Source organism: Sphaerodactylus townsendi, linkage group LG05 (genome assembly GCF_021028975.2).
Source record: "Sphaerodactylus townsendi isolate TG3544 linkage group LG05, MPM_Stown_v2.3, whole genome shotgun sequence".
Taxonomy (NCBI): Eukaryota; Metazoa; Chordata; class Lepidosauria; order Squamata; family Sphaerodactylidae; genus Sphaerodactylus; species Sphaerodactylus townsendi.
In genome coordinates this window covers 120539479-120551514 of record NC_059429.1, presented here as the reverse complement: position 1 = coordinate 120551514, position 12036 = coordinate 120539479, and the positions used below count along the sequence as shown (strand labels likewise).

At 46.5% G+C, this 12036-nt stretch overlaps 1 protein-coding gene across 1 annotated transcript; it reads right to left on the bottom strand.

Moving 5' to 3' along the window:
- Window positions 1-638: 638 nt before the first annotated feature.
- LOC125433573 lies at window positions 639-6092 on the bottom strand. Its single transcript, XM_048498191.1, has 2 exons — window positions 5686-6092; window positions 639-2095 (listed from the first exon to the last, which is right to left on the bottom strand). The coding sequence occupies exon 2, from the start codon at window positions 2073-2075 to the stop codon at window positions 975-977; it is 1101 nt and encodes a 366-aa protein (XP_048354148.1). The 5' UTR covers window positions 2076-2095; window positions 5686-6092; the 3' UTR covers window positions 639-974.
- Window positions 6093-12036: the final 5944 nt, after the last annotated feature.

The window sequence follows — 12036 nt, the reverse complement described above, 5'->3', positions numbered from 1 at the left end:
GAGAAGCAGCCAAGAGAAGACACAGTCTTCAGCTTACCAAGCCTGCCTCAAGACAAGCAAAGTACTCTGACTTAGATATAGACCCAAAGGGAGGAGTTAGAGGTCTTGATTCTCTCTCCAGTAATGCAAACTCTATTAAGTTGAACTGTTGAACCTGGCTTGTGTCTCCCCCACACTGTCCTAGCCAAGTACAGGACACCAAAAACAGATTCACTTGGGGGGCAGAACACCAGTGTCTAAGGATATGGGGGTATAGCCACTGACCCTGTTCCAAGACAGATCACCTTCCTGTGCCTACGTTACCCTATCTCTGGATTGGCATAATAGGGGACTACAGTTAGATTGACCTCAACCAGGGCCAGGGCTTTTTCAGCCCTGGCCCCTACCTGGTGGAACGTTCTGCAACCTAACATCAGGGTCCTGCGGGATTTGATGCAATTCCGCTTGGGAGCCTGTATAAGGCACAGAAGGTTATTCCATCAGGCCTTTGGAGGAGGCCTATACAATTACATCCCCTAATCGTAATTCTGGTTTTAAGCTTTACGTTTTAAGTCGATTTTAATTTCAATTGTTTTTTTAATTAGTTGGACTTGATCTTAATTATGAATAGCAGTTTTAATTGTTTATTGAGTTTTGTTATGTTATGTTTTATTATTGTAAGCTACCCTGAGCCCTTTCGGGGAGAGAGGGCGGCATATGAATTGAATCAAATAAATAAAATAGAAGGGTTGAGGTGAGATCCCCAAGTCTGTATGAGAGATGTATCATGTGTGTATTTATCCTATCGGTGCTATCTTTGGAGCTCCAGCACAGAAATATTTCTGCTTTGCCTTGGTTTTATTTGACCCACGCATGCCTAGAGGTTCTCAATGAAATTACAGAGAATGACATTTCTCTACCCCTGTCCAAAGCAGTTCACCCGCTTTCCAAGGGCCAGGAGCTTAACAGGTGACCAGCCTCATTGGAAAGTAACTTCAGTTGGCGATGGTGGGAGGGGCCCCATCAAGCCCTCCCCGATGGCCCAGGCTGGCGCCCCCGCTGCTTCCCACCAGCTTTTCAAAATCCAACGTTGGTTGCAGCGATCTCCTTTGGTGCTTTCTCTCCCAGATGCTCTTGCGTTGCTTGTGGCCATCCGAGCTGCCCTGACCTGCTGGCCCTTGGCTGGAGCTTCCTCTGCTGTGGCTGAAGGAGATCCTATTGGTCAGCATGTCCTTGCCAGGAGTGGTCTGGGATACTGAGGAGGGATGGTTAGCCTGTTCGGGGTTGTGTTCCGGGCTGGGGGGCAACGGGCTGACAAGGTAGACGTACACTTCCGCTTGCTGCGCGACTGGCAGACGCCGGTGCCACTCTAGCCCCAGACGGTTCTGGGGACCTCTAGGAGAATGTGGGTAGGCGTAATCCTCGCCGTTGAGATGCGTTCTGGACACCGTATCGGAAGCCATAGCAGAATAGACCACTCGTCTGGGTCCTGGTAAAATGGGGCTGGGGATAAAGTTGGTCTCACTGGACTGATTGTTGAGCTGCGGAGAATTCGAACGGTGGGCAGTGACTTGCTCGGCATTGGAAACCACAGAATGTTGCAGGAACCTCTGTCCTTGGGCACCTTCTCCGGCCAGCTCTAAACTATGCTGTTTATCTCCCGTGGCCCTTTGGTGGTTGCGTGCAAAAGCCCCGTAGCGGGCCGAGTTGCTCCCGTCCTCCGTCGCACGCTCTGGAGATCTGAAGCTGAAACGCACCCAAGAGGCCACAGATCCAGCTGGGCAAGCCGGCTGTGGGGTTTCCGTGTCTGAGGCTTGGGAGCTACACTGGCTATTCTGGAGCTGTTGCTGTGTCCTGTACCAGCTGGCCTTCTTGTCGTCTGTGTCCTGATGGCTTGACCCCTCGCTGTAGTAGCAGGTCTTTTTCTTCTTACCGTCCCTGGGCCAGCAGACCTTTGCCTCGCTGGAGTTACCCATCTGCACAGTTACCTTCACAGGGTCGAGGATGCACCGGAAGCGCAGGCCGGGTGATTTCTTACGCCCTTTGATCAACACCGAATCCTTCCACAGTTTCTTGCTGCTGGAGAGGGCCTTCATTGTCTTGAGCCATGTGCCACCTTGTGACAGAGAAGGAAAATGATCACACATGTGAACAATTCTCGAGGAAATAGATGTCCAGGTCTGCCTCTGGATGGATGAACGTGTGGAATTCCCGGTAAATCACAATTAGACACAATCTTCCACATTTCATCCTTTTCTAAAATAATTTAAATATTTATTTTCCAAAAGCTTTATTTTGAAATTGACATAATGCCTTGGCAAACGTTTGATGAAACATGGTAAAAAGGTTTATATTGATTACATTGTAGAATTTTTTAAAAAAGATACAAAAAAGAAATAATTGTCTCATATCCTAAAGTATAACTTACATTACATTAAAGTAAAGTTTCCCCTTCAGTCGTGTCCGACCCTGGGGTACCATTGCGAGCAGTGATTTCATAGGCAAGCCTCTTTTGTGGGTAGTTTGCCATTGCTTTCCCGGGCTATTCTTTACCCCCTAGTTATGAGCTAGGTCAGGGGTAGGGAACCTGCGGCTCTCCAGATGTTCAGGAACTACAATTCCCATCAGCCTCTGTCAGCATGGCCAATTGGCCATGCTGGTAGGGGCTGATGGGAATTGTAGTTCCTGAACATCTGGAGAGCCGCAGGTTCCCTACCCCTGAGCTAGGTACTCACTAGGTACTATGAGCTAGGAGCAGCAGTGGCGTAGTGGCTAAGAGCAGTGGCTAAGAGCAGGTGCACTTGGATCTGGAGGAACCGGGTTTGATTCCCAGCTCAGCCGCTTGAGTTGTGGAGGCTTATCTGGGGAATTCAGATTAGCCTGTACACTCCAACACACGCCAGCTGGGTGACCTTGGGCTAGTCATGGCTTCTCGGAGCTCTCTCAGCCCCACTCACCTCACAGGGTGTTTGTTGTGAAGGGGGAAGGGCAAGGAGATTGTAAGCCCCTTTGAGTCTCCTACAGGAGAGAAAGGGGGGATATAAATCCAAACTCTTCTTCATTTACCGACCAAGGAATGGATGCATGGCTGAGTTGACCATGAGCCAGCTGCCAGAATATCTGACCCACGGGGGGCTCGAACTCCTGACTGTGTGAATGGCAGTGCAAGCATTTAACCACTACGCCACGTAGCTCCCTTACATTACATTAAAGTAATTACATTACATTTACATTACATTACCTGGTGGAATAAGTGCCCTAATGAGATCTGGGACCTGAAGGACCTGAAGGAGTTCCTCAGGGCCTGTAAGACGAAGCTTTTCCACCAGGGATTCCCATCTAGCCAGCTGGCCTGACCGTCATCATCACTGGCCTCCCATGGGTGTGGTTGGGTGTGGTTGGGTTTTTAAGTGCCATCTATCAATTTTTAATTGTTTTAATGTTCTTTGGCTATAGCTGTTTTCATTAGTAATTTTATCGCTGTTCGCCGCCCTGAGCCCAGCTGGGAAGGGCGCTGTATAAATGTGATAAATAAAATAAAATACATAAATCTATTTAAGAGATTGAGCTTAACTCTATCCTACTTGATTCCCTTTTTCTGGGAGTCCTTGTCAACTTAACATTACACAATTTACTTAAATAGTTTCTTTCGAACTAATTTCCTGTAGTTGTTAACCTAAAGAATATTCAGTAAGATAAAGAAAAAATAATAATTACTTCTCCCACATTTTATCCTAAGCAAACTGCCAGGTGGAAGTTGGAGAGAAGTTAAAGTGTGGTTCAGATGTCAGACTATACTCTGGAAAGCGCTGGTTTGAATCCCCACTCTGCCGGGGAATGTTGAAGAAGAAAATAAGAGTTTGGATTTATACCCCGCTATTCTCCATTGTCAGGAGTCTCAAATGCTTCTCGCCACAACAGAGGTAGGTGGGGCTGAGAGAGTTCTGAGAGAACTGTGGCTAGCCCAAGGTCACCCAGCAGGCTTCATGTGGAGGAGTGGGGAATCAAACCCAGTTTTCCAGATTAGAGTCTGCTGTTCTTAACCACGACACCCTGCTGGCTCTTGCTGGGTGACCTGGGCCAGTCACACCCCCTCAGCCTAACCTACCAAAAGGGGGAGGAGAACATGGTCAGCTGCTTCGGGTTCCCATTGAGGACAAAGGCAGAATATACATAAAGTAAACAAATGAATAAGCAGAGCACAAGGAGAGCACTGTACAACTGGGCCCAGCCCAGTAGCTGGCAATATGCAAGGGTTTTTTTTTTTTTTGGGGGGGGGGGGGGAAGATAGGTTGGCTAGTGGGTGGGAAGGCCAGAAGGAATTAAGAAAATAGGAGAGATTATGGGGGCTGCCAGTGAATGAAAAGAGGAAATAGTAGGGGAGGAACACATGTGATGCCCCATAAATCCTTGCATGTCTTAAGAACATAAGAACAAGCCAGCTGGATCAGACCAAAGTCCATCTAGTCCAGCTCTCTGCCGCTCGCAGTGGCCCACCAGGTGCCTTTGGGAGCTCACATGTAGGATGTGAACGCAATGGCCTTCTGCGGCTGTTGCTCCCGATCACCTGGTCTGTTAAGGCATTTGCAATCTCAGATCAAGGATCTTGGCTGTCATATTTAATGCTGCATTCTTTCCTTCAGGTTTCTATCATCCTCATCCTGTTTATCAGATGTCTCATTCCGTGAACTGTGCTGATTTACACTGTAATCAGTTTTGAGTCTCTGTGGAAAAGGTGGACTATAAATGTGGTAAATAACTTCAGTAAATGCAAAGACTTTTATAGGATTGAAGGGTTCTTCAGAAATGTTTTACAGAAAGGGAAGTGATAGAGGTGAATCTTTGCCCATAATCCCAGTGTGAAGTGTGCACAGATTTATGCTAGTGCATTCAAACAAGTCGCACAGGGTACTCCTGTGTATACTTACTACTGACTGTGGGACCTCTTGTGTACTACCTCCTAATAAAGGACTCACAACAATTGGTGTTTGTGTTCTGGAAACATTATGGATTATTAATCAACATGTCAATCAGCAGTAAAGCTGAATAGGTTGAGTAATGCAAATATGTTTTTTTAACTGTTTGTTGAGGTCTTGGTCTGAATATTGATGTACTTTGGCTCTTCAATTATAAATGGTGACTGAACTCATACTAAAGCAGCAGAGACATGGCCCTTTCCAGTGTGATATAATAACTGAGATCAGTGGACCCTAATGCGGTAAACTGGGTTTGTTTCCTCATTCCTCCACATGAAGCCTGCTGCGTGTCCTTGGGCTAGTCACAGTTCTCTCAGAACTCTCTCTGCCCCACCTGCCACACAAGGTGTCTGATGTGGGGAGAGGAAGGGAAGGAATTTGTAAGACGCTTTGAAACTCCTTAAAGATAGAAAAGGCAGGGTATAAAATCCAGTTCTTCTTCCCTAGAGTTTCTCTCTCTCCTGCCATGACGTATACTGCCGGCAAATTTGGTAGGGTCAGATGCTGTGCTATAGATAGACTGAGGCTTTTCCCTGTTCAGTCCTTAATAACCCAATAGATGCTTAATTTTTTGCAATTACTGTGCCAACACCAAATTTTATTTGACTTCCTTAAGGACCCATAGGACAGGTTAGCACTACCCCTCAGTAAACAAACTATATTTACCAGTCCTAACAAAAATGGAATGGAGCATTTTCCTTCCCTGCTTACTTATTCATCTACAGCTTACCTTTCTTGAAGCAAGAGCCATAGGTTCTCTTCAGGAAAGGAGTCAAGATGTTCCAAGACTAAAGAGAGAGAAGAGGAAAAAAATGCAAGAACGACCTTACTGTACAGGTAAACAGCAATTCTTTGGCAGAAAACATTCGACACACTAGCAGTGATATCCTAAGAACAGTTACACCCTTCTGAGTCCATTGAAATTCACTGGGCTTGGCAGCATGTCAGGTGTCTTGGGATTGCTTCCTCATATGAGACTGCATAGAAATTTTCGAAATAAAAAAAAATACATAAATGCAATGCAAGGGACTCAGACCCGACCTACAGATGATGTCTCCCCCAAAGCATGAGATGCCTCACCTGGGCTCCTTCACATCATTCAGTGGATTGGGATCATAGAATCATAGAGTTGGAAAGGGCCATACAGTGGAACCTCGGTTTTCGTTGGTAATCCATCCGAAAAGAATCGATGAAAACCAAAACAGATGAAAACTGGGGCAAACTTTTCCATAGGAATCAATGTAAATCCAATTAATCCATTCTAGGCACTCCAAAAAACCATACTAAAAACACATTTTTGGGTGAATAAACATAGTGTTTAATGCTGAAAACAGTAACAAACAATAAGACTAGGACCAGCTTCAGAGCCAGTGGACCGATGTCGCACCAGAAAGCTGTCCAAAGAGGTCTGTTTCTGACACCTCTTTAAGATTTGTCTGAAATGGGTCAAGATATTGTCATTAAACACGTTGCAGACACGGCCCGCAACAGCTTTGTCCGGGCGATTTTTCTCCACAAACCCCTGCACCTTACTGCAAATTGATGAAAACCAAGGCAAATAGATGAAAACGCAGACAAAATTTTCACTGAAAAAATTGATGAAAACCGAAGGCAATGAAAACCGAAGGCAATGAAAACCAAGGTTCCACTGTATATAGGCCATCAAGTCAAGTGCAACCCCCTGCTCAGCCTAGAGTTGGACTTGATGGCCCTTGGGGGTCTCTTCCAACTCTATGATTCTAACCCTGACCAATGTTTGTCCAGCCACTGCTCGAAGACTGCTGGGGTGGGTGAGGAGCTCATCGCCTCCCTAGGCAGCCGATTATACTGCTGAACTATTACTGTAAAGAAATTCTTCCTAATGTCCAGCCAGTACCTTTCCACCTGTAATTTAAACCCGTTATTGTGCGTTCTAGCCTCTGCTGCCAACAAGAACAGCTCTCTGCACCCCCCGCCCCCAAGTGACATCCGTTCAAATATGTAAAGGGAGCAATCATGTTATGTAAGAGAAGTCCCTGACAAGGCCCAGTCGCATCAGCACCACCCATCTAGAAGCTCAACCAACCCCTCGAATGCTGGAAAGATTTCCCTGCCCCTCAACAGTTTCTGCCAGTGAGGATTTCTTGTCTGAAAGGTTTGGACTACACTACAGCAGGGTCGTTTCAGCGGGTAGCTGTGCTGGTCTGCAGCAGGATGACTAGATCTGAGTTAAAGACCAACAAGATTTTCAGGGGATTGGCTTTTGACAGTCAAAATTGCTTTTGTCAGATACGGCCGCTAGGATCTTCAGCAGGAGCAGCAGTGGCGTAGGAGGTTAAGAGCTCGTGTATCTAATCTGGAGGAACCGGGTTTGATTTCCAGCTCTGCCGCCTGAGCTGTGGAGGCTTATCTGGGGAATTCAGATTAGCCTGTGCACTCCCACACACGCCAGCTGGGTGACCTTGGGCTAGTCACAGCTTCTCGGAGCTCTCTCAGCCCCACCCACCTCACAGGGTGTTTGTTGTGAGGGGGGAAGGGCAAGGAGATTGTCAGCCCCTTTGAGTCTCCTGCAGGAGAGAAAGGCGTGGGGGGGGGGGGGTATAAATCCAAACTCTTCTTCTTCTTCTAATGGGATGGTGCCCAGCAAGAGCACGTCTCTTTGTGATACTGCTCTAAAACTTGACACATTGCATGAATTGTTAAGGAGAGACCCCTCATGAATCCCATTGGCTGGAATTCGATACCTATGAGACATTCTCTAGGGTTGACTAAATCTGGGGTGGGTGTAGAGAGCCAGTGTATTGTAGTTTTGAGAGTGACAGACTCTAAACTGGAGAACTGCGTTTGATTCCCCATTCCTCCACATGAGTGGCAGACTCTAACCTGGGCAGCCGGATTTGTTTCCCCGCTCCTCCACAAGGTCTGCTGGGCGACCTTGGGCCTGTCACAGTTCTCTCAGAACTCTCTCAGCCCCACCTACCTCACAAGGCAGGGAGTGGAAGGACGATTGCAAGCTATTTTGAGACTCCTTATAGGAAAGAAAAGTGGGATACAAAAACCGACCCTTCTTCTTTTTCTTATTCGGGGTACGATGGGCTAGCTAGAACCAGCCTCTTGAAATAGGCTCAGGAGCGGGACAGAAATCAGACTTGTCTGGAATGGGTGCCAAGCATCCAGTCCTCATTAGAAGGACGCTCCCAAGTGCTCTGGTCTGCTTACCCAAGTGACCAGCATAATGGTATGGTCCAGTAAAGCAAAGAAACCCAGCAAGATCAAGATGGCAGCCAACAGGTTCTGGTGGGCCTCCCCAAAGGGGAGGCAGCTGTCGTGGGCTTTGTCCCCCAGGACAGCCATAGCTGGAGAAAGTAAAGGGTCTGGAAGCTACTGCAGCATCTTTCTTCTCCCTACGCCTTCACCTGCCAAAGCAACAGCCAGCCACACAGACAGCAGTGAAAGGTGCCCAGGGTATTGCAGGTGTCACTACAAGCCTTTGTGACAAGGGTCCTGTGTCACTGTTCAAATATGAAGCAGGCTGCATTGTCCTAGCTGGGCCAATCAGGAGTTATCCCTTGAAGGGCAGGCCACCCGCCCAAGCCAGGCCTGGAAAAAGTTCCCCAAAATGGCGGTTTCTGTGTTTCCTTTGTGCAGCGAGTCAGAACTATGGAAGCGACAGTTCCTGAAACTGATCCAAATTTCTCATTTTTCAGAGAAATGGTTTTCTGAGTTTAAAAAATTCATCCTTGCGTGTAGGAGGCCATCTCTTGAAGGCTTCATTTTCACAATGATGACTTTTTGGATCGGTTTTATGGTTATATCCACGTTACTGATTTGGTTATGCTATTAGAAATAGATAATTATGACATCATTGTGAAACGAACTATTTCCAGTTTCATTTGGGCCATCAGGCCGGGCATTTCTTTGCTGCAGTGTTTCCATTTTGCATGCCTGCCTGCCTTACCCAGAGGTAGAGGAACTTCATTAAAATATTCCCAGATTGGGTCTCTTTTACAGCCTGCTGCCATTATAGATTTTCTTATCAGGGAGAGAATAATATCTTAAACCTCAGGCTCTACACACAAAGATCCCGATACAGGTGGTTTAGTCTGCTCAAACGATTTCTCGTTCAGTTTTACCAATTACCTCTCCTCACATTTGGCTCCTTTTACAGATCTATTCCATTCCAAACTATCTTCTATTTATTGAACTTACTGAAACTTAGCACTTAAAGGGCAAGGGTTTGATTCTAGGTACATGCTGTTTGGCCACAAAACGTGCTATTTTTACCATGAAATATAGTGGAAGGCATTTCCCCTGTTACCCAGAAGCACAGCAGGGTTTGCTAAAAACCATGAACATAATTTCCTGAATGTGTACTTCTACGCAAACAAATTTGTTGCAGCCACTTTCCATTTTAAGGCGCACACAGAAAAAACGTCTTACATGTACACCTAAAACATGCCACATATCCTAAGACATAATTCAGATGACACTTGAGTCAACAACACACTTCCGACCAATCAGAGTGCAGGACAGAGTCCTGCACACCAATTGGCTAGCAGTGCATCCCTCACCGCCCGACCATCCCTACTACTTCAGATAAGTTAAACACGGTCCTCCGCCCACCTTCACTGCCCCCCTGTCTTGAGCCCACTGAATTTCTTACCACAGCAGGCTTTATTGCTAGTATCCACATAAATGTTGGTTTAATTTGTTGCGATGGCAAATGTAGATCCATCAGAAATTCGTCAGAACCGCACATATTCCAAAATGGCTGATTGATACTATTGTAACTGCAATCACATTTTTTAAAAATAAAAAAAATGGAACAGTTGGTCTGGTTAACTTCCTAAGACCTAAAGGGAGCCCATTTTCTCTCACTGACTGATTAATTACTCAGTGAATCCATTCTGCTGGAAGAGACACTTTAATTATTCAGGGCCTGGCGTGGATGGCAGAGATGGGCGTTTTTGCTTCTTAAGTTACCCAGATCTTAAGTGACATGAAACCAAACCTCTGGTTTTGTACATTCTCAGAAATGTGCAGGAATGGGAAACTCCCTGGATCAAACACTGCAGGAGACAAGACGCAGATATCACATGCCAAGTGATACAGCAATGAAAAGGGAGTGTTTTACATATTCTGAGGGCCTTTGAAACGAACAGCTGCTCAGTGCCCGTGAATCCTGAAGAGTTTGATACACCAGGGCCGTAACTCTGTTCGCAGCCCATGCCCTAGAAAGAAAGGAAGATTAAACAGGCAGATTTTCATTCTGCTTCGGGTTCTTTCAATAAAGAATGAATAGGAATGATGAATATGCATAACTGCTTTCCTGGCTTTAAAAAATTCCCCCACTCCAAAGGCAGAAAGGTTCTAATCCCAAATAACTCCCCTTTGCCTCTTTGAGAAGACAAACAGAGGAAGCGTCCTGCATAACTCAAAAGCTTGCACAGTGTACTGAATAAAACCTGGTACTTACCGTAACTGGGCACTCTTGCTGTTAGGTGTCCTCGCGACCTTCCCTCCCAATAGTCACATGCCCAATGGCAGAACGCCCTCCCTTCAGTTCCACCTGAGCCACCACCATTTCCAAAGTGAGAACTCAAGCAGTGCATGAGGGAGGATGTGTGCGCCTGCACAGAAGACCACTTGAAGAAGAAGAGGAGTTTGGATTTATACCCCACCTTTCTGTCCTGTAAGGAGACTCAGGGTGGCTTACAAGCTCCTTTCCCTTCCTCTCCCCACAACAGACACCTGGTGAGGCAGGTGGGGCTGAGAGTTCCGAAGAACTGTGACTAGCCCAAGGTCATCCAGCAGGAATGTAGAAGTGCAGAAACACATCTGGTTCACCAGAGAAGCCTCCGCCACTCAGGTGGAGTTGGGAATCAAACCCCGTTCTCCCGATTAGAATCCACCTGCTCTTAACCACTACACCATGCTGGGTCTCAGGGAGCAATTACAGGTAAGGGCAACCCTGTTTTCATCATTGTGGCTTCTGTACAGTCCCACACTGCGGTTTTTTCCCAAGCTACCTTTGGAGTATTGTGATATTACCATTTGCTAATTTTTAATATTTCATATTTTGGGGTGCACTCTGGTGTATTTTGCATGTATTTGTAAAATACATTTTTGAAGTTAATACATGGTTTGGGCAACCCTTTTACCTTCCTACTTCATTGGTAGTAGCTGCAGTAGTTCCATGTGCGTCCCATCACTGTCGACTTCATGCATTCAATGCTGGTGTTTCCCCATGAATGTTCACACCTTGCAAGGGATTAAGTATACTTAAATTTGACCTTTGATTGATCCTAACTGAGGCATCATCTTACACTCCTCCAGCTCTCATCAAAAGTATGTTTTTTTTTAAAAAAAGCAACAGGTGGGGGTAATATTGGAAATCCTAATAATGCGTCATAAGAAAAGTTAGGATAATGCGTCACAAGAAAAGTTCTAAAGGATTCAGAAACATCATTTGAAGCAAAATGCAAGTGCCCAATGGGTTGGTGGGGCTGTCTGTTGGGTCCCCATCACACCATTCCTGTTTGGGCAGGATTCTTCCTCTGCTCCGGTTCCAGTCGAAGTTGCTGGAGCTCACCCGTACACTCCCACACACGCCAGCTGGGTGACCTTGGGCTAGTCACAGCTTCTCGGAGCTCTCTCAGCCCCACCTACCTCACAGGGTGTTTGTTGTGAGGGGGGAAGGGCAAGGAGATTGTAAGCCCCTTTGAGTCTCCTACAGGAGAGAAAGGGGGGATATAAATCCAAACTCTTCTTCTTCTTTGCAGCCCTTTATGGCCTCAGGCCCGAATTCTTGAAGGGTGGCCTCTTTCCAGATTTGAACCTGTGTGACAACTGCCTTTGGGTCTCCCTGCTATCTCTGTGCTCTCAAGAACATGAGCCACTGGAGCTCTGGCTTTTCCTGTTGGTGCCCTGCTGGGGGTTAGATAGACACAGTGGTGGGATTCAGCCGGTTCGCACCACTTCGGCAGAACCGGTTGTTAAAATGGCGCTTGTAAACAACCAGTTGTTAAATTATTTGAATCCCACCACTGGATAGACACCTTCCCTTGGGGCCCTCCGATGTGTCTGCAAAAGGAGAGTTATG